The sequence below is a fragment of the Mucor velutinosus genome (assembly GCF_035048745.1).
Source record: "Mucor velutinosus strain NIH1002 chromosome Unknown tig00001563, whole genome shotgun sequence".
NCBI classification, from domain to species: Eukaryota; Fungi; Mucoromycota; class Mucoromycetes; order Mucorales; family Mucoraceae; genus Mucor; species Mucor velutinosus.
In genome coordinates this window covers 2,923,569-2,945,686 of record NW_027041904.1, presented here as the reverse complement: position 1 = coordinate 2,945,686, position 22,118 = coordinate 2,923,569, and the positions used below count along the sequence as shown (strand labels likewise).

Below are 22,118 nucleotides of genomic sequence, written 5' to 3'. Positions count from 1 at the left end.
TCTTAAAAAAAAGTCGCTGAAGATCTAATACAAGTCCTGTATTTGCACATGACCAGCTTTATGTGGGCATCTTAAGAGCATCAACAGCAGCTAATAGTGTGGCAATTCTACTATCAGAAAATGAAGATTGTGGTGTATTAATGCTGACCCTATTGAGCAGCTTTGGGCTCTTGTGAAAGGAAAAATAAAGCGCCGTAGGTTGATGAATGAAGAAAATCTGTCGCAAAGAATTACAGATGCGTAAAAAAAAGGCCCGAGGTCAAGATGAAGGCTCTTTATTTTTAATGTCATTTTGTGTAATAGCCAGCGGAATAAAGGCAGCGTCGATGGTCGCAAAAACTACAAATGGCTCTTCTGATTTTTTTCAGGAACGGGTTGCCTTGCAAGACGAAATGAATTGACAGTTACTAATTTGATGTTACGTGCGAGCACGAGCATCGGATTTCAATTGTGCGAAACGCCTAACTCATAGTAAGAAATAGCATGCACCAAGCAACATTGGATCACCGGGAAAAGACGATGTCTCATTAGAAAGAAAAGCCCACCCACACTTTATTTCCATAAAAGAGTAGCGTCACCCCAAGCACAACGTACGTCTTGTTGATATCTTGGGATTCTGTAGACACTCCAAGCGCCAAGTTGTCAAACGCTATAGCAAAACAAACTATTAATTAGCTGCTCACTTTAATTGAACATTTCACTTCTATCTGTATAACCTTTTTTCTAAGTGACAAATTTCGAAAACTCGGAAATCGCTATTTATTTTTCAAAACGGACAAAACTCAACAGCTACACTGTATCTAGGAGCGTCTTCCAGTGTTAATAATTGCTTCACAAGACACTAAATACTAATTGGAGCTCTTGCTTAAGGCTCAAAATGGCCCTTATTGTATCAAGAATTTCTGAATGTATGAGTTACAATGATTTGAAGAGCCGTTTGGCATTGAAGCATGAGCAAATGCTTACTTCTAGGCTTATATTTGGATTTAAATGGCAAGATCTTGGCGAAAATGTGTACCAGAGATCTCTAACTACCATTTTAGTGCATGTCCTACCATTTTGATGATAGATATCGACCTGTTCAGGAAATATATACCAAGGCATCTTGAATTGCATGAATGCTATCTTGAAGTAGCGATTGAAAAACATGTCAATTACTTCCTACACTACAAATAAAGCCTACACTGACAAAAATAAGCCCGCAAGTAAAAACAATGACCAGATATCCACTGAATGATGGACCCTTAACCCACTCAAATACGTTTTATTGTATGATGAGTATATATTTCTTTTTTTTTTACAAATCAAGAGACGGTGAACTCAAAGCACCACCAGCAAGACATAAATTACGTTGTGTAAATTGTACAGTATAAATGGGTGTATTTTTTGTATGAAATGCAGCGAGATGATCATTGCTATGTCAGTGTGAGGTGAGTTGGATATAAGCCAAGAAAACAAACATTTGAAACAAACCTCTTTATGGATCCCTTCTTTCTTTTGCTCGTATCCGTTGTGGATTTCGCCTTTTCCATCTCCTTTTTGTCATTTTGTTGCTTTCCATTGGGTTTGTTTCGTTTTGGATCAGGGGAATCGCTGTTGTGTTCATACGGCGTCCCCATTTTCACATCCCAAGAGCGCACTGTACCATCTGCAGCACCCGACACGAGCACAGTGCTTTCATAATTAAAGCACACGGTATAAATAAAGCCTGTATGGCCTGTCATACTCTTTAGCTTTTTGCCGCTGCCTAGATCCCATAGTATGATGCTGTGATCCTCTCCTCCTGATGCCATGAGTCGTCCATTGGGTGACACAGCGACCGCATGTACTGGTCCAGTATGTCCCGTAAACACACGCACGCAAGTTCCTCTCTGCACATCCCATAATCTAGCTGTGTTGTCGCTGGAACCAGTCACCACGTATTTGGAGTTTGGATGAAATCGGACAGTCTATCAAAGTGATCAGTCTCTATTCACATCATAAACACACCACACACACTCACATTGACATCGGATAAATGCCCAGCAAATATACGCAGAGGATTTACATGATCGCAACTCCACAATCTTGCCGTTTTATCGTGAGACGCCGTTGCAAAGTAGAATCCATGAGGACCAAAGTTGACATCCCAGATAGGATAATTATGGCTTTTATAGCACACCAAGTTGGTAAATGTGTCTAGGCTCCATAATCGCACTATTGTCTCGGCCATCAATACAGTGTGTCGTTGCATATTGTACATTGAAATGCCTACCTGTCTGATCCTCTGAGCATGAGATAAGATATTGGTTGTCATGGCTGAAACTGACGCCATACACAGGCCCCGCATGAGCGATCAGTTTCTTGTACGCTGTGCCTGGCTGATCTTGCTCTCTTTCTGATTTGCTGAGTAGCCTTTTGCCTTGTAAGCTCCAGACTTTGATGAACGATTCTGAAAACCCACCCGCTACCAGTGTTGCATCGTCTGATATGGTGAGACAATTCAGCCTTGAAACGAAGAAAGTCAGTCTATTATCCATATTTGCTATCAGAACTACCTTACTTGTCATGTGTATTGTGAAAGGTATAAATGCAGACACTCGGTAATGCAGCGCTTCCTTGGGACACACGTTTTCTGAGATCACTGAGCGAGTCTAATTCTGCTTGGATGTCTGTGCTACGGCTAATGTAACAAGCAGGTCAGCGCTACTCATTCACGTCAGTGCAGATCTATCCTTACTATGGCACTGCAGCAAAATCATCCAGCTGCATTGTCTCTAAAATAGCTTCTTCCTTTACTTTGTTTAGATCGATTTCGTCTTCATCCGCCTTGTCCTATCCGCACAGATATGAGTACATGCATGACTCTGATTCCCCTGTCAAATGCCATATTTTACCTGGCTGTCTATTGTCACAGTGGTTGCTTGATGAAAGTCGTCCAATTGATTATTCGCATGGCCAGCAATACCCTCATCCACTGCGGCTGATCCACTGGCAGACACCGGCGACAGTTTGCTGGTAACAATGTGTATATTCAAGTACTGATTTACGATTCGTATCAGGTTGATAAACTTGTTGTCTTGAATGTATTGGAAAAAGAGCTCGAAGGGAACGGATGGCATGCGGATATTGTACTTGTTGTTAAGATATAGTTTGGCAATGGTGCTGTCCTGAATGTCGTTGACTGATTTGATCTGCTGCAGTTGGTCTAAATCTTTGCTGTGGTTCTCATTGTGATCGTCTTTGTAGTCCTGGAAGAAATCGACAGCTATTTTCATGCAGTGAGCACACACACACATTGCTATATCCAACTACAACCAACGTTACCATGATCCACCAGTTGTTTGGACATCATATGGAGGAATGTGTGTACAAATGCTGGATACAATAGCGTGCTGAGGTCATTCTACATGTGCAAGTCGTTGAGTGTCAAGCATTATATCCATGTGCCATTACCCCGTCTACCTTGTACAGATCAAGAGCATTGTAAGTCCATTCTCTCAAGCTTCGATATTCTAGACAAGGTGCTTCTAAATCTCCTCCTCCGGTATGTGGATCCTCTTTCAGCAGCTTGATGTGATCTGGCAATGTCTTTTCCTTGATGGATTCCGTCTCTGCGCTAAATTTCTTGGACAATTGCTCTAGAGAAAGGACACTATGCTCAGAGGCGATATTCTGTTGCTGTATAAACGCGAGCTCTGCTTGATTGAAGCCCTTCTTTTGAAAATAGGTTTGCAATATCTGATTGACATTGGCATTGGATGGCATGCTGAGCCTGCTTGAGCTGTCAAAGGGTGTTTCTCCTTGCTGTGAAGGCACGGACATGATGAAGGAAATAGAGTCGTTTGAAGGGAGAAAAAGAGAGTTGAATAAAGGAAGAGAGATGCTTAAAACAGAGTCATACAAGCAGAGCCATCCGGGCAAGGAGACGTCACTAAGCAAAAGTTGATGTATTTCAGTTGAATTATAAAAGGTTTTTCTTTTTCTGTTTGCTTTTCTTTCATCTTGCACCCATTGAGAGCAAAAATGACAGAAGAATTATCATTCATTCGCGACTCTTTGACACAAATGCTGGAGAACGACAGACAAGAAGACGAGTTGATCAAGGTGAGACAGAATTTCGATAGCATCAATGATATCCGTCAAGCCGCTATTCGCTATGCAAGAAGACATAAATTCGCTGTATCAACTCTGAGAAGTGGGGCAAGGCAGTTAGTCCTTGTCTGCAAGCATTCCGGTGCCTATCGTGCTACAAAGTCCAAGACAGCTACAAACGACTCTCAATTAGCCACCCCTGAAGAGCCATCCAACGAAGCGCAAGCATCTACGGAAGTTACTACTACCACTGTCGCTGCTGATCCATCCACAACCACACAAGAGGCCGCTAGCACTTCAAGCACAAAGAAAAACACCCGCAAAAAGCTAAGTCAAAAGATCCAGTGTCCATTTGAAATCCGAGCAAAGCCCATGGGATCCAGCTGGATCATCTACAAGGTGAATTACGAGCACAACCATGAGATGGCTACAGACATCAAGGCCTATGCTCAACATCGAAAGCTGTCTACAGAGACAAAACAATTAATCATTGATTTGATGAACTCTGGATCCACCAACTCCACCATCATGGAATATCTTCAACTGAAAGGTATCGATAACGTACTCAAGAAGGACATTGCAAACATCCGACAAGCACACTTCAATAACAAATCAAAGAAAGGTAACCAAATGCAAAAACCACAGCAGTTCTTGTATGTTAAAGCTCCTCCATCATCATTACCAGCAGCTGATCTATCTGGAGCCTTTCAAACAACATTACAACCCACCACCCAAGGCAGCAAACCCGCTTTAGCCAGTTGTGCATCTGCCCGCAATGCTGCTGCTGCTGCTGCTGCTGCTGCTGCCTCAGCTCCTACTGACAACATGGATCCCTCCAGTGCCGCAAACGCCAATATGACCACAGACGCCACTACCACCAGTCAACCACAGCAGCAAAACGAGCAGCCACAGTCTACCGCAGAGGGTGAGCAACTGTATCAATTTATATCTCAAAACAACGTGCAAGTGAATTAGGCTCAAGAAAAAAAAAAAAAAAGGAAAAAAAAAAAGTATTGTATATAACATGGTGCGCAAGAGATTAAGAGCAGGCGAGTTACTATAGAACCTTGTACACAGCAAAGGAGATGAAAATTGGTAGTTGTATAGCTTGCTCCATCGAAAAAGACTAATAAATCCCACATTTGCACCAGCCCCTGTGATGTGTATTTCTGATCTGTCTTTTGAGATAATTTTGACACTTGGCTACATTCACGTATGATTGCGTTTGTGTGTACAGATTTCAGGTCCCATCATGGCTCAGGATGAAATAGAGCTTAAAGTGTGAGATGGCGCGTGAATGATGATTTTAATGGAGTTTTCAAATTGCACAGCTCTTTAGGCACTGCTTCCAATCAATCACAGATTACTTGGTCAGATTAAATTATCAAGTGTATTTTATATACATGTACAACACTTTAAAAGAACAAGACTACTTGATTTGCACACTACCATCGCCATCCTCCTTTGGAAAATCAGGAGGAGCACCTTCCGTCTACGAAAATATACCGAATGAGTATCCGAAACTGATTCAAAATGAGTTAATACATACCTGATTATTAGGTCTTCTGACGTATTCATCGTACACTGTGAGTTCAGTGAAAGGTCTCTTGCCCAAAAGCTTTTCCATATCTTCACGGCTCAGCACTTCCTTCTCCAGCAGCAATTGAGCGACCTTCTCGATATCAGCCTTCTTTTCAGTCAGCAGCTGGCGAGTATGTTGATAAGCATCAACAATAATCTTTCTGGCCTCGTTGTCAATCAATGACCCTGTTTGCTCAGAGAAAGGCTTCTGGAATTGCTGCTCGTTTTGAGGATCACTAAATGACAAGGGACCCACCTTATCGTTCATACCATAGGCGGTAACTTGAGCATACGCCATCTTGGTCACCTTTTGTAGATCATCTTGAGCGCCAGTAGTGATGGTATCAAAAAAGATTTCCTCAGAGACACGACCACCCAATGTCATACACGATCTATCAAACAGCTGCTTCTTGGAATACAGGTATTGGTCCTTGGGCAAATACTGAGCATAGCCCAATGCTGAATTTCTGGGAATAATAGACACTTTCAACAGAGGATCCGCATACCGGAGGTACCAGCCAGCAACAGCATGGCCAGCTTCATGGTAGGCTACCGTCTTCTTCTCTTCAGGGGATAGCACCTTTGACTTTTTCTCGAGGCCAGCAATCACACGTTCAATGGCATCTTCGAAATCGATTTCCTCGACTTCTGCCTTGACATGACGCGCAGCAATCAAAGCGGCTTCATTACAGACATTGTGGATATCAGCGCCAGCAAAGCCGGGTGTCAATGCAGCCAATTTACGAGCCAGTGTCTTCTTGTCCACTTTGGTGATGATAGGCTTCAAGTGCACCTCGAAGATTTGAGCACGACCACTAATATCAGGACGATCAATGGATATGTGTCTATCGAAGCGGCCAGGACGAAGCAATGCAGGATCTAGAACATCAGGACGATTTGTACCGGCCAAGACTACAACATGCTGATTGGAGTCAAAACCGTCCATTTCAACCAGCAATTGATTCAGTGTGCTTTCTCTCTCATCGTTACCACCCATTTGACCGCCTTTTCCTCTTGCTTTACCAATGGCATCGATTTCATCCACAAAGATGATACAGGGAGCGTTCTTCTTGGCAGTGGCAAACAGATCACGCACACGGGAAGGACCAACACCAACAAACATCTCGACGAATTCAGAACCAGAGACACTGTAAAAGGGCACACCAGCTTCACCAGCGGTGGCCTTGGCCAACAATGTCTTACCAGTACCAGGAGGACCCGACAAGACAGCACCCTTAGGAATGGTGGCACCCAGCTTCTCGTAAATGGCAGGGTTCTTCAAAAAGCTGACAAATTCCATGATTTCGAGCTTGGCCTCATCTGCGCCAGCAACATCCTTGAATGTCACCTTGACTTGATTCTCTTGGTTGAACATCTTGGCTTTACTTTTACCAATACCAAAGATACCGCCTTGAGCACCTCCAGGCCCCTTCTTGGTCATGTAGTAGATCACACCAATGATCAACAGTGTGGGGGCAAAGTGGAGTAAGGTCTGGCCAACGCTCACGACATCTCGATAGGCGACAGGTACTCTTTCGTTTGATGGAATGCCCAGTTCCTTTTGTGCGTCCTCCAAGTTGCGCTCAAATGCGTCCACAGATCCGATGGAGAAATAAAACGAGGATTGAGGTGATACACCGAGCGAGTTGGCTTCGCTTCGCAGATACACTCGCACTCTATTATGATTCAACACTTCTAAACGATCTACAAGACCCTTGTCGAGTAGATTGGAGCGAAATGATTGCCAAGTGACCTCGCGAGCGTTTTCTGATGGCGCGGTTGCTTTGTAAAGAAGGTAAGTACCTGCCAAAGTGCCTACAATAACATTGATATTTGGCATCTCGGGTGGCTTTTGGTTGTTGCTAGAATTTGGCTTGGAGGTTTCGTTCGGCTTTGCGCTGCTGTTGCTAGAAGGCTTTGCTTTTGATTTACCAAAGAAACCTTCGAATCCTTTTGGTATATGGTTCTGATCGGGTTTGTTGCTCTCTGTAGTATAGAGACGCATTTTGCTGTGATTCTTTGGGCGAATAGCAGTAGCTACTGTACTACGTACAGCATATTTGGCAGCCGTTTTCTTTGCATTGGCTAAGCCAAGACGTGATAGCATTGTAGAATAGAAGGTAAACAAGTGTCAAAATGGCGGAAACCCCCAGTGCGTCTATATTTATGCTAGCTGCAGGCAACTACGTAAAATATGGGAGAAGCCGGTCCCTCTCTGTGGGTAAAAGGATGGCCCATGTTGTATCGTCCTCTCATTTGAGTCAAAATGGAAGCTTATGAAGAAGGCATTTGACTGGCTGAAGGGTGAAATCAGATATGTTGCGAGGCAAGTGTCGCATGAACTTATATTTCTCTGTACTGAGATACTTAGTACTGTTCATGACATGGACGTGCTGTCTAACTGCTTGCTATCAACTCTATTATTGGGACATTTCAATAGACGCATACGCATAGCAAAAATCACTCATGCCAACAGATATTCGGAAATCCGATTCAATCGCAAGATCATAGAATCGTCTGGTGTTGCATCTTTGATAGAAGTTTCCTACTTTAAAAACTATCAATCAGCTTGATTTCCGTCTCCAAAGCCCAGTTATTCTACTAATTCTGCGCAAATGACACAAAATTCATGTTTAAGACAGAAATTGATTTTATTATATATATAGGTGGTAGTGGATAATACAAAAAAAGAGATGTAATTAATACAGTTGATTGCGAAATAATTAGACATCTATCTAGGAATTTAGTGCATGAAGAGCATACCAGAGCCTTCATAGACAGCAGCAATCTTTTGGATAGCATTGATATAAGCAGCAGATCTGAAATCAACCTTCTTGAGCTCAGCAGTTTGTCTGGTTTCCTGACAAGCTTGGATCATGGTATCTTCAAGACCAGAGTAGACCAAATCAGCTTCCTCAGCACCGTGAACGATAGCCTTACGTTCAGCTTCAGTCAAGGCACGACCGGCATTTTCCTCGACAAGGGCAACAACCTTGGAGCGAGCACGTTCGTCCCACTTCTTGTTCATACGACCAAATCTAACGTGGGACAAGTTCTTGAGCCATTCAAAGTATGAGACAGTGACACCACCAGCGTTAAGAAGCAAATCGGGAACAACGACCTTACCAGAGGATTCGAGGATATCGTGAGCAGCAGGAGTAACGGGACCGTTAGCACCTTCACCAATGATCTTGGCCTTGATGTTGGCAACATTGCGCAAACCAATTTGACGTTCGAGAGCAGCAGGAATGAGGATATCACATTCAGCTTCCAAGATCTTGGTGGATTGCTCAAAGATTTGAGCAGTGTTGGAGTAACCCTTGAAGGAACCGTTGGCCTTATAGTACTTGTGGAGATCTTCGACGTTCAAACCGTTGGGGTCGTAGATGGCACAGTCTCTCTCACCGACACCGACAATCTTGGCGCCGTTCTCTTCAAAGAACTTGGCGGCAAAGTAACCGACATTACCGAAACCTTGAACGACGACAGTGTTATCAGCCATGTTACCGCTGACACCAGTCTTCTTTTGAACTTCAGGGTAGCTGAGGAACTCACGAATACCGTAGTAGACACCCAAACCGGTAGCTTCGTTACGACCGCGAACACCGCCTAAGGACAAGGGCTTACCAGTGACACAACCAGCAGCATTGACATCACCCACGTTGAATTGAGAGTAAGTATCCATGATCCAGGCCATTTCTCTGGGGCCAGTTCCTACATCAGGAGCAGGGACATCGACACCTACACATTGCTGTTGGTAACCACATTCAAATAGCAACAGCATTAGAACTTACCAGGACCAATAAACTTCTTTTGGCACAATTCCATGGTATAACGACGAGTGATTCTTTCCAATTGCTCAACAGAGTACTTCTTGGGGTCAATCTTAATACCACCCTTGGCACCACCGACTATATGTACTGGTTAGAACTGCGGTTCTGAATGCACTGTGCTATTCAATTACTTACAAGGAACATCGACAACAGCACACTTGTAGGTCATGAGAGAAGCCAAAGCTATTGTACAGTGATTTTAGCCTCAGACTGATTCCCATTGCCATGGCAACACGCGTGCAATTTACCTTCAACTTCTTGCATATCGACTTCCTCGGAGAAACGAATACCACCCTTGACAGGCAAACGATGGCGGGAATGTTGAGCACGATAACCTAAGCATTTAACTATCAATACACGCACTAACGGAATATATCTGCATTTCAAAATTACCTTCAATTACTTCATACTTGCCGTTTTCGACTTCAATGGGGAAAGTGACACGAAGGACACTGTCAACAGCACGAAGATGAGCAAGAGTGTGAGGCTGAACTTCACTGAGACCGGCAGCATGATCGTAGTACTTTTCAACGGATTGCAAGAAAGAAGGCTCATCATTGTTACAGGCAGCTTGAGTAGCAGCTATTGATTGATGGGATTGAATATGATGCTGATATAAGATTTGGATCAGGCCACTTACCAGTAGTCAATGATCTGGCAACTGAAGGGAAAATAACACGGTTGAGGGTGTTGGGAGTGGTCAAAGGACGAGCAGTAGCACTGGATTGATGCAAACATGAATGAGGACATTGCAAACATCTAAAGGATTCCAATAAATTGACTTACGGTAAGCGTCTCAAGAGGAAAGCCATTATGAAGATATTGGATTTAGTGGAATTGAATAAAGAAGAAGAAAGCAAAAGAAAAGCAAAGAGGAACCCAAGTATTTATATGAAATGAGAGTAGCGGATAAAACGGAGTATGTACATCTTGACACACAAATAAAGCACATCCGTGTGTATATGTGTGCGTGTGTGTGTGTTCCTATGCGTGCCTTTAATTGAGACCCCTCTCTTTTCTCCACATTTAGAAGTTCGAATATCTATCTTGCCTTAATTCCTCTTCAAATCCTACAAGTGGAAGAATACGGAAATTGCCTTCATTCTCTAGCAAAACTGCTGGACATCATACAAGTCTCTTCTTTTTCTAAAAATGGCTTGATGTTTGTCATTAGCCGTGGGAAACGTCTCTTTAACACAATTAATCTCACACGACCCTAAATATTTATTTGAAATATAAAGGTAGTGGATCATATCACGTACATGCTCCTGAGGAGGATGAACAGAAAATTGTATTGAGAAGGAAAGTATTAAATGTCTTGCTATTATCTATCTGTCACTCCGATATTGTACATCTTATTTGTTGCCTTTAAAGGGCGGGTATATTCTCACTGTGGAGGCACAGCGTATATACAACATGGCAAATGAGTGGTGTATTTAGTGCCTGATCCTGTCCTTTTATCAGATTATAATATATTTTATCAGTGCTCGTAGATTTAAGGATCACTCCAAAGCAATACTATCGAGGCATCTAGTTGACTTCAATGTATGCGAAATTACATCCTGCTCAGCTTGTTCAATACGAGCAGAAAGACCAACTATCCAGCTTACATTAAATTTTAAGAGTTGCCTAATTGTACAGTAAGGGACCCTTTTTTTTTCTAATATACCACCAGATCGGTATCTTTGCTTTTTTTTGTGCCTAGTTTCAATGGAGATTGCATAGATGCATTTACCCAATAGGCATGTTGCTTATAATCTTGAAATTCTCGGTTGATTTCGTATCCATCAATGATTGAATAGCCTTGAAGTAATATGTGAAATGTGCCTGAGCTTCATTTCCTTATGCTTTACATTGTTTAAAACAAGGCTATGCAATTCCGAACTTGCTCAATGATGCTCTGTGAATCTGATATAATGCGATGTATGAGCATCACTTTTTGCCCTTTCATAAATGCGGGATGCTTGCTTGCTTGTAAGCCAGCTGATATCATGGAAATTCATTTATACCCTTCTTCTAGGTTTCCGGATCATGTAATAAGCGAATATGCTATATATTTTCTCAAAAGCTGCAATTTGCCTTATTGGTGTACTGACTTTATGTAGTGGTTGTACGAATTTCTGTATAAAAAAAACTTTAAATTTATTAAACATTGGCAACGGAATCTCTGCTAGAAATCGCTGTACTGCAAAAAATCACTTAGAATGATCGCTATCATTGACTGAAGATAATGGTAGGATAATATTGCTAATACAAATTACGTATGCATTAACTGAGGCCTCACATGTATGCAAAAGAATGCTTCTATCACAAGCCGTATAGGGAGGACTATGGTTACTATTTTAGCTAGATTTGAATCAGATCATCAATTTAATCTAATGTGGATACAATGGGAAGTTGCGAAGCCAAGTGATATAGAATATAAGCGGATTACTTTTGTTTTCTTGATATTTGATCGAAATATTGAAAGAAGGGCACATGTTGAGCGATGGTACCTGGCAGTATCTATAAATATACAACCAACGATAACGGCAGCCGGGGGTAGCTGATCTATTATCATTGTAAATACCTAATACATATTGCTGAAAAGTGGGATTAAGTGTACAGATCTTGAGCTACCTCAGACTGTTTAAATTTTTCCGTTTTAATCTTGTAGAAAACAATCGATTACATTCCGTGATCCACAATGAGCATTATTTTATGACATAATAAATTTATTGTCCCTAGATACTTTTATAACCCTAATATGGAAACTAAGTTTCTAGGCATTTGTCAGGCCTGGCTCATATGAGAATAATAGTTTTACAATCAATCAACAAAAACCACTGTTAGTTCTACCCTCTTTCCTCTGCTCAATGCTGTCAATTTTTTCTTTGAACGACGTCTTTGAGCCTCAGAGATTTCACTACTTACTGCAGACATCTTGCGCAGCCCATGAATCGTCAATGTTCAGACTAACGTTATTAAATATAGAATGCAAGACGATGTCATTATGAACGATATAGAATGCAATAAATATTATTATAAACTATATTGTTAAGACCTACCACCTACTTTTTATACGCTTCAAGAGCATTTACTACTGTATTGCAGTATGAAAAGGGCATTGAGTTTGCCAGCTGGCCCCTCACAAGCCAAAATTAATTCAAACCCAGAATTATTGTCTGCTCTAGATTGGACAAATCTTGATAATTTTGGACTCGATCGAACTATTTTTGCAGATTCGACTATATAAAATATGATGATCACCCCATGCTTCCTTAAGCTTTCCTGGAGTATTTTTCAAGGCGCATCCAATGGTACTAAGTAATATAGATGTTTTGAATAAACTTATCGAATGATTTATGAAAATATGAAAAGAGGTTTCTGGCAAAATGCCGAAATTTTACCTATCAAAGTCCCACAAAGATGATTTCAGAGGTTGCTTTGGATCGATAGAAACGTTTTGATTCATGATATACCATAGTAAAAGTCTTCATTATCAAGGTCAAAAACGCGATCGTTTGATTTTCGATGAAAACCATGAGGGGTACCTCATGCTTTTTGGTTGAATTTTAGCCATGTTTTTTTGGTCCCCAAAAAGTTGAGAAAAGGGGTCAGGAAGTAACTGCCAGATGAGAGCAACTGTTTGGTGCTACTCTGACAATCTAAAACGGCCTTGAGCGCGAGAAAATGCGGCTCAAATGCGCTCAGATTCTGCTGTATTAGGGACACTAAGGACCAAAAAGTGGCAATACCAGTATGCTGCTTGTTTGTATATGAAGTAGCTACGTGTATATAGATGTAGAGCATCACATAAGAATCAGATCTACAGATAATATAAAGGATCTTTATGTGTAAGTGGAGGGTCAAAATGAAAGTAGTAGTATTTTGATAAGATACGCAAGAGCAATCAGTAGCACGAGCTGCCGATGCGCAGGTTAGTTTTCACCGAAGCGAAGCGAAGATAGAGAGCCATCCGAAGCATAAACACTCGTATACTTTAATTCATATTGCTAATTTAGTTTAAGCCCTCCATTCATTGTTTATCTTCACGAGAATGTATTGCTAATTGATTATGTGACGCTCTTGAAAACCTTTGTGTAGTACATTAATAAAAATAGTAGTTCATTTGGCACTTGTAGCTAGTTGTGTTGTGTTGTGGTTGAATTACACGCAAAGATCTCGCCTCAACCTTGATCACTACACACTACAAGCGCAAGGATATCAAGCTCGTAACATTAACACAGATTGAGCTTTATCAGTGTAATGAGGAAACTACATTCTTCATTATTAATTAATTTGAGTGTAGTGAATTTCAATAGCCAAGTATCAAGCTAATTTGATTCGAACTCGGTCAAGAATGCATGCACCTATTTACTCATTCAATGATAATGATTGAGATTGCACTGTCAGTACCTGATAAGTATTGTACTATTACAGTTTTGAATAATACGACCTATCACATCTGATAAGCGTTTCAAAGTTTACGTCTAGTTGCATGCAGGAGAACTCTGCTTTAGAGTGCAAGACTCACTCAAGCGAGATTTGAAACCACATATAGAATAATGATCCTGTAACTTACTAGATCTGTTTATTAGTCATAGCTCCATGTAACCCACAAGTACTATTGATGAACGCTCAATAACGTCTTGCCTCAACTGATGGCGTAACGGACATCCGGTACATTTGTTTTACCAAATTTCAGCTAAAACACCTGGTAATATAATAATGACGAGCAACTTGTCCTTTAATGTGAGGGCATTACAGTTCAAGTTAACAGCTTATATGAAATGAATTTTTGTTCCTACTGATGTTTGCGTTCGATCACAGGTCAACCTGTCTTGCCTGTAGAGTCAGCGTCCTGACAAACTCAATTATGCAGCCATTGTTAGTCTTTACCCTGTGTGATGTGCACGCAAATGAATTGGATGTCTTTAGATTACATCGTATTTAGCTGAAACCACATAATGAATAGTTCTAGTTCGTATAATAATCGACATTGCACGTCGTGTGTAAGAGCTGGCGGAAATACATACATTAATTTAGGAAATTTACTCAAGTAGAACAGAGCAAAATAAAGCCATACAACCTTTAAATAGCGTAGTGATTGATTTTACTAATAAATAACACGAAATTAAAACTTTTCAGAGAACAGTATATTATCTGGCTCTTGATTTATGATAAGCTGAAAGGCTGCTATATCTTCACAGCTCGTCTATTTATGAATTTATAGTAAAATTTCGCCTTTCAGCGGTCCAAAATCACCTGAGAACCCTCTATAACTCATCCGTCACCGTGAATCTACCTCTTTTGCGATGATCTACGTCTATCCTCATGGAAAAAATTCATCGTCAGGCGGACAGCATTCTTATACTATTGCTTACTACTTGGAAGTATGCAAAACACAATGAAAGATGATGACATTTACCCCACAATTTCTCGTGATAAAAACCGTTTTAGACCACCAAAATTGTGTCAAACGATTGTTTCAAGCTACCACTTACTTCCTGACACCTTTGCTCAACTTTTTTGGGATCGTCGAAAAACGGCTCCAAACCATGAGGGGTACCTCATGACATGGCTCTTCCCGCTAAAAAACAGAAAACAGGTTCAACGACCGAAAGTAGCACCTCCAAGGCTACAAATACCGTTGTTGACGCATCATGGGCAAAGGTAACGAAGGGCATCAAGCATACAACGATGACCTTCAATCCAACGATCGTAAAGACACCCATCACACCTTCCACCGCCACCAGTGAATCGAATCAGTCTCTGATGACCGAGGACGCCACCGTCAGCAAAAGTGTGGAAATGGTTCGACCCTTCCTCAAGGGCATTGAAGACAACTCGGTGCTCATCGACATTACTGGTTTGCCTAATCAACAGCTCTTACGAGAGGCTCTGCAAGCATTCAACAAAGATGCTCATCTCAGAAAAGGCTACAACGATTATATCGGCAAAGTATCTCGCACTCGCAAGTATATGAATCGAGAGATCATGGAAACATGTTGGATCCACGACAGTCCTGGCCACATCGCAATCCTGCAGGGCTTCAATCTGACGGATGGGACCTTTGTCAAGGGTTTCCCCTCTCTTCCAGCTAATGATACTATAGTTAATGTTCGTTTAGACAGACTACCCATGGAGCCAGTTCCTGTCCTGAAATCTTTGATAAAGGATAGACTGTCACATTTTGGAGAAGTCTTGGACTATGGCATCTCCTTCACTCAGGGCGACTACGTCGGACAAGGCTATGCCACTCTGAACATCACCCCCAAGCCAGACGAACCAGCGTATGAAATCTTGGATCGAATTATCTACTTCAGATTGGATAATGGCACCAACCGTCAGGTCCTTCTCAAATGGCAAGATATGCCAGATTTTTGTCGTCTCTGTCAAAAACCGGATCATTGCAAAGCCGATTGTCCTGATGCCAAGAGGTACACGCAATGCTACAACTGCAATCAACATGGACATGTCAGTCGCAACTGCCCTAGACAGGATAACACTGACACCCCCAACAAGAAGCCCACTACGATCCCCAGGAAAGATCGCAAGGTACCTACTCCGATCATTCCCCGAGAGCCCAACCCTCCCATTGGCCCTAGAGTGGTAGTAGCCAAGACCCAGGAAACCACAGACACTGAGTCGGCCAAGAAGCAACAGCAACAGAACAAGCCTGAACCCACCAAGGAGGAGGAAGAGGGTACTGATGAGGACAACATGAATATTGATTCTCCCACTCCTCAACCCAAAAGTAACAATGATGACGTTACACCAAATGCAGATGCTGCGAGCGCACAGACATCTGCCAACAACACGCAAACATTGACATCATTTAATGCAGCTGAATCAACTCTGAATGGACAAGAGCTGATCAAGCAATTTATGCCTGATGACAGTATGAAGGAGCCTCTCATTCAGGAACGACCAGATCTGGAAGATGGCAGAGATGGCAAAAAGCTCAGAACGGAGCAGGAACAGCGCGCCAATCTCACCAGGCGCTTCACCAGAGGCAGTGCAGCCAGCAAATTCAACACTGTCACCGACAAGGGCGGCAAAGGAGCTTCAGACGACTCCCAAGGGCAGGAAACATCAGAAACTGCTCAGTCCAACCCTCAACACTTAGAATAATATGATGATTAGAGCACCTAATCATCGATTGCGGATTGCGACTCTCAACTGTCGTGGTCTGACACACAAAAACATAAAAAACGCAGAAAAAAAATTCATAAAATACCTCAAAACATCAGACATTGATATTCTTGCCATCCAGGAATCTCATGCTGACAAAAAAGATACTCAAGACACTTTAGATATGCAGTTTTCCAGCAAGTCCAGCACCTACACCAAACATTGCGGAATCATATCACTTAACAACAGATACATTATTACACCCATTGACACTGGCATCGACGGTAGATTTATACTAGCACACGTACATTATGCGACGGAAGAGGAACCAAACTCCTCCAACTCCATAGCCACAATACTCAACATATACGGAAAAGCAGCATCAAGAAAAGACAACGTGGAATTCTACACGGAATTGATGCAACACAGATTTTTGATACACAAGATTACAACTATTCAGAACAACATGATTATTTTGGGAGATTTCAACTACAAATATGAGTCTCGCCGATCTAATGGAACAGTCGAAGCAACTACAGTCGAATGGACAGCCTTATTGGAGGAATATTTCATCGATTGCTTTTGGGAAAACAAGAGCGCCACTTTTCATGGATCCAACAATCTCCATTACATCTTGGACTACATCTTCTGCAACAACACTTCCTATGGAACAGTTACAGAATGTACCCAGGAGTTTATGAACTCGACATGGACAGATCATGAAATGCTGGTCATTACTTTACAACTGCAAAAGGATGCAACACAGGGGCCTGGCGCCTACAAATGCAATCCCTTTTTGGCCAACAACCACAAGTTTCGTCGTGAATTGGTGATCTTCTTGCAAGGTCTACAGCCGCAAGTTGAGCTCAAGACAGCCACCCAATCCCCTCAAGAGATCTGGGACTGGATCAAAGACGAGTTTAAGGAGCATGTCCGACAATTCCAACTGGAAGAAGTCAACTGGCGTAGAAAGGCACTGAAGACGTTACAAGCAAAACGGAATCGGTGTATGCGAGCAAAGAAGAACCGGGGACTGATATTTCAAGGGCTAGACACCATCAACCAACAAATTGGTGCGTTACAAGACTCTATCGCCGAAATTGAAGTCCTCAAATTAGGGAAGTATTGGAGAGAAAATGGAGAGAAAAATGCTGGGTTCTTGAAGAAACTCACCGTATCTAGACAGAATCAACGTCAATTGAAACAACTGAGGCATCCAGTTACTCAAGAATTGCATTCTGATCAAGGTACTATGAGCGAGATCGCTGGCAGCTTTTACACGAATTTGTACACACCAACTCCACCCGATGCCAGATCAATGCGGCTATTGTTGGATCAAATCACACCTGACATGCAACTTGACGGTGAACAGCAATCACTCCTCGAACTACCAGTAGAGCTAGATGATTTGTTGTTTGAATGTAAAAGATCGCCTAAATTTGCGTCTCCCGGCAGCGATGGCATCCCTTACCAACTCCTCCGGCTGATTCTCAAGTTCCCGCCCCTCCACTCTCTCATCACCACGGTCTACAATGATGCCCTCACCAAAGGCATATTTCCTGCGTCTTGGAACGTCTCCCTCATGACAATCCTCTACAAGAAAAATGACCCCAATGACATGGCAAATTATAGACCTATCTCCCTCTGCAACACTGACTACAAACTCTTGACACGTTTGCTTAATCATCGAATGATGGAAGTCGCTAAGCAACTGATCAACGAGAACCAAGCGGGATTCGTACCTGGGCGGTTCATTGCCCAAAACGCTCTGCGGTGTCAGGTCATAATGGAAGATGCTGAACGAACCATGAACTTGGCCAAGAAGAACAATGTGATACACCAAATGCCCAAAGCAATTGGCCTTAGTCTTGATCAGGAAAAAGCGTACGATCGAGTTAACCTCTCGTACCTTCAAACAGCACTCATTACTTATGGCTTCCCTGCTAATCTTGTCCGCTGCATCATCAACATGATGGGCCAAAATCTCTTGCGCATCAATGTGAATGGTTACTTTACTGATGATATTCCCAAGCTGCGAGGCTTAAAGCAAGGTGACCCCATTTCCTCTATTTTGTACAATTTGGCTATTGAACCCTTTCTGCGGTCTATTCTCAATGATCCATTATACCACGGCTATCAAATGCAGTATGCAACTGACCATCCCAACTATAATGCTAATGACCCTTTAGTTCATGTGTCAAAAATCCTATGTTACGCTGACGATGCTTTTGTATTTGTTCAAGACCTTCCTGATCTGGCAAGACTCGAGTACCACTTAGATGTCTATTGCAATGCAACCAATGCCAAGATTAACTACAACAAGGTCGAAGCTATCTCGCTCTCTGGTCAAAACACATGGTCATATTGGCAAGCACGACTCTCGGAAATGAATATCACAAAATTCACATCCAACAAGGATTCCAATCCAGTGATCTATCTCGGGTTTCCTCTGCTGCAATCGGTTCAACAACGTGAAGTATTTATCGGTGGTCTTGTCGACAATCTCCGGACAGCTACCAAAATCCACAGTGTAAGAAGTCTCTCCGTCGTTGGCAAAGCTACAGTGCTCAACAGTTTGATTTTGTCCAAATGCTGGTATGTACTACGAGTAACTCCGTTTGCTCAAAGTAATGTCCAAGCTATCCAGTCCATTTGCACCAAGTTTCTACGAAAAGGCATCTTTCCTGTTATCCCCTGGGCCACATGGACCAAGCCGAAGCCATTAGGTGGATTAGGTGTTCTGGATGTTGCTCTGCAACAATCAGCCCTATACTTTCGTTGGGTTCAACCGCTCCTCCATCCCTCTGACTCGCCCCACATCCTAGATCTCATGCTGGTCATGCTAGTGAATAAGCAAAATCAGAGTGCGCATGTGCAGGTTCCGTTGCTCTTTCCCCTCACACGAACCACTGGTCTCACCAAACAACGCACCAACACGGTAACAATGATCTACAAATCAGTTGACCGCCTCAAACGCATCAATGAACCAGTTCACCTCAATATTGCTACCGCCTCAATCCTACCTGTCAAAGCCATTCTGCAGCCGTCTGCCACTGTCTCCAAAATGCCGATTAGGGCCACTCAGTTGCAAGTAAAGGATCTTTATCAACCCAATCCTGACCAACCTCTGCAACTCGAAGCACGAAAAGCACCAACCATCCCAGCTGACATTCGACGCGCTTGCAAGAAAATCCTGAGGCAAATCAACGAGAACAAAGTACATATCCAGCCGTACTTTAGCCTCATGCTACAACCCCCTCAGGGTGGCACCAACCGCACAACCGACATCTCCTTCAAACCGTTTATTGACTCCTATGATTTCAACAGCCAGCAAGGCCTCACTCGACAGATTTCAACCAGAACATTCCGCACAGCATGCATCGAGGCTCACACCTCCAGCATTGCCAGGTCCAACTGGAATTTCTTCTGGTCTCTGTCCCTGAACCTTGTCCACCGTAATGTCATCTATCGCTTCCTCACCCACACCATCCCGACCAAACGCCTGCTACACTACTTTGAGATAGCTGAGTCACCTCTCTGCCCGATCTGTGGTAACGAAGAAAATGCTGTACACTTGCTTTTCCTCTGTTCCAGTAAGGCATCCATCTGGAAAGCTATCATCTTTGAATTCTTGTGGCCAACCGTTTCGATTGGTGATATTATCCAAGCCTGTTCCTCTCTTGACTTTGAAAACATCAAGTATGTCTCCAAATCATACACCACTGCTCACATGGTCGTACTGGTAACACTTGGCAACATTTGGCGAGCTCAAGTTCGTATGATCTTTCACTCGACTCCATTTATATGGATCGATGTGGTCCAGCAGATCAAGAACGAGCTCCTTCAACTACATGCCCAAACTGAAATTCACAAGCAATTGTAATTCTCTAATCACAATTATCATCTATCATCTGTTCCTGTCATCTATCGCTTTATCCTAAATACAATTGAATATCATATCAATTGCGCCCGCCTCTTGGTAGTGCCCTAGGGACCTACTTACACGGAGCAATCAATAAAAACAATTTAAAAAAAAAAAAAAAAGTACCTCATGATTTTCTTCGAAAATTAAACGATTGCGTTTTTGACCTTCAAAACGAAGGCTTTTACTGTAGCATATATAACTTCAAAATGATGATATTCATCCAAAGAAACCCCTGAAATCACTTTTGCGAGGCTTTCATATATAGAATATCGACATTTTCGCCGAAAACCTCATTTCATGTTTTTCAATATTGTTTTATAACTTTGTTCAAAACGCACCTTTTATTTAATACCATCAGATGCGCCTTGAAAGGCACTCCGTAAATGCATTAGAAAGTATTTTTTTTTGTAGGGGAGTCGAGCTCCAGGTTTTATTTAAAGTCCTTAAAATGTCATACTGAGGGAAAGAAAAGATTGTTGGTGGACCCAATGTCTGCAATGAAGGGGAATAAGATATATAATGAACTAAGTTGGGAAAGAAATCTACTACTAATCAGGTGCGACACCTAGAGCCGATACAATCATGCGAATCCTCAAAATATGGATATATGGATACTGGATAAGAGCACAAAACACCAAACGAGGACATCAGTACTACGTCAAAATAATCACCAAAATGCATTCACTGAGATTTGAATCGGGATCATCCAGATGGCATGTTGGATGCTTAACCACTTCGCCCTACCACCACGGGCGCATTAGAAAGTATAGGATGGTCATAACATTTATATAGTCGAATCTTGCAAAATAGGTCGAATCGAGTCCATAAAGTTCGAAAATGAACAAATCAGGACAGAATGTGAAGCGATGGTTCAATTAATTTCTGGCTGGCAAGATCAGTGCGAAGATAATCAAATTCTCTCTTTACTCTTGACTTGCACAATATTCGATATAGTCAACGGCTTCGTGACTCCTCCCATAATAAATCTGTTATTTCGATAGCTAACAGTTGGAAGGCTCACTATTGTCTTATCTTTGATCAAATTTCCTTCGCTCCCGTCGCTGTGCTGAGTATTATCCGACTCAACATCCAAAAGATGATCGATAAGGATCTCATTCATGCCAGCCTATAATTTGTCCTTATTTTAATCGTTTTCATACGTTTGTCTCAATATATAATATCACAGAAAATTACGTCTGCCGCTTGATTAAAATCGTGCTATACTATGATTTATGTTGAGTGAGTAATAAAAACCTTTGAACCGAACGTAATCAATGCTATTGGAGACTCATAAAAAGGAAATTGCGAATCAAATGCGTAATGTAGCTTGGTCTATCTACGTCAGGTAATCGCTACAAATTGTTCGTCCATATGCGGCTTTCAATGGGAAATGTAAATCGCTCAGCCCTTTTTCATGATCCCATACTTTGGGATGTGGCCCTATAAAAGAAGTTCAAGCAACCAGCCAAAAAGCAAGGATGTCTGGAGATTTGTTTGTATTTTTCTTTTCAAAAAAGAAGACAATTAGAGAGATATCCAGAAGATGGACTGATAGAGAGCACTGACAAAAAAAAAAATGTGCTCCGTAG

General features: G+C 42.1%; 6 protein-coding genes across 6 annotated transcripts; 3 read left to right on the top strand and 3 right to left on the bottom strand.

Annotated features, from left to right (window-relative positions):
* Positions 1–1,297: 1,297 nt before the first annotated feature.
* ATC70_009575 (uncharacterized protein) lies at positions 1,298–3,804 on the bottom strand (the record flags this gene model as incomplete). Its single annotated transcript, XM_064828804.1, has 9 exons — positions 1,298–1,415; positions 1,474–1,949; positions 2,003–2,196; positions 2,255–2,487; positions 2,543–2,662; positions 2,720–2,814; positions 2,877–3,247; positions 3,307–3,385; positions 3,445–3,804. 9 exons carry the CDS (start codon positions 3,802–3,804, stop codon positions 1,298–1,300), a joined length of 2,046 nt encoding a protein of 681 aa, XP_064686006.1.
* Positions 3,805–4,005: 201 nt separating this feature from the next.
* On the top strand, positions 4,006–5,049 carry ATC70_009574 (uncharacterized protein; the record flags this gene model as incomplete). Its single annotated transcript, XM_064828803.1, has 1 exon — positions 4,006–5,049. The coding sequence occupies one exon, from the start codon at positions 4,006–4,008 to the stop codon at positions 5,047–5,049; it is 1,044 nt and encodes a 347-aa protein (XP_064686005.1).
* Positions 5,050–5,503: 454 nt separating this feature from the next.
* Positions 5,504–7,762, bottom strand: UNG1 (uracil DNA glycosylase; the record flags this gene model as incomplete). The annotated part of the gene is made up of 2 exons (XM_064828802.1): positions 5,504–5,566; positions 5,624–7,762. The coding sequence occupies 2 exons, from the start codon at positions 7,760–7,762 to the stop codon at positions 5,504–5,506; spliced, it is 2,202 nt and encodes a 733-aa protein (XP_064686004.1).
* A 636-nt stretch (positions 7,763–8,398) lies between these two features.
* SMC2 (Structural maintenance of chromosomes protein 2) lies at positions 8,399–10,300 on the bottom strand (the record flags this gene model as incomplete). The annotated part of the gene is made up of 7 exons (XM_064828801.1): positions 8,399–9,396; positions 9,450–9,566; positions 9,624–9,671; positions 9,737–9,823; positions 9,882–10,070; positions 10,129–10,208; positions 10,275–10,300. The coding sequence occupies 7 exons, from the start codon at positions 10,298–10,300 to the stop codon at positions 8,399–8,401; spliced, it is 1,545 nt and encodes a 514-aa protein (XP_064686003.1).
* Positions 10,301–15,047: 4,747 nt separating this feature from the next.
* On the top strand, positions 15,048–16,604 carry ATC70_009571 (uncharacterized protein; the record flags this gene model as incomplete). Its single annotated transcript, XM_064828800.1, has 1 exon — positions 15,048–16,604. The coding sequence occupies one exon, from the start codon at positions 15,048–15,050 to the stop codon at positions 16,602–16,604; it is 1,557 nt and encodes a 518-aa protein (XP_064686002.1).
* Positions 16,605–16,788: 184 nt separating this feature from the next.
* AIP1 (WD40 repeat-like protein) lies at positions 16,789–20,487 on the top strand (the record flags this gene model as incomplete). Its single annotated transcript, XM_064828799.1, has 1 exon — positions 16,789–20,487. One exon carries the CDS (start codon positions 16,789–16,791, stop codon positions 20,485–20,487), a length of 3,699 nt encoding a protein of 1,232 aa, XP_064686001.1.
* Between the last annotated feature and the right edge of the window lie 1,631 nt (positions 20,488–22,118).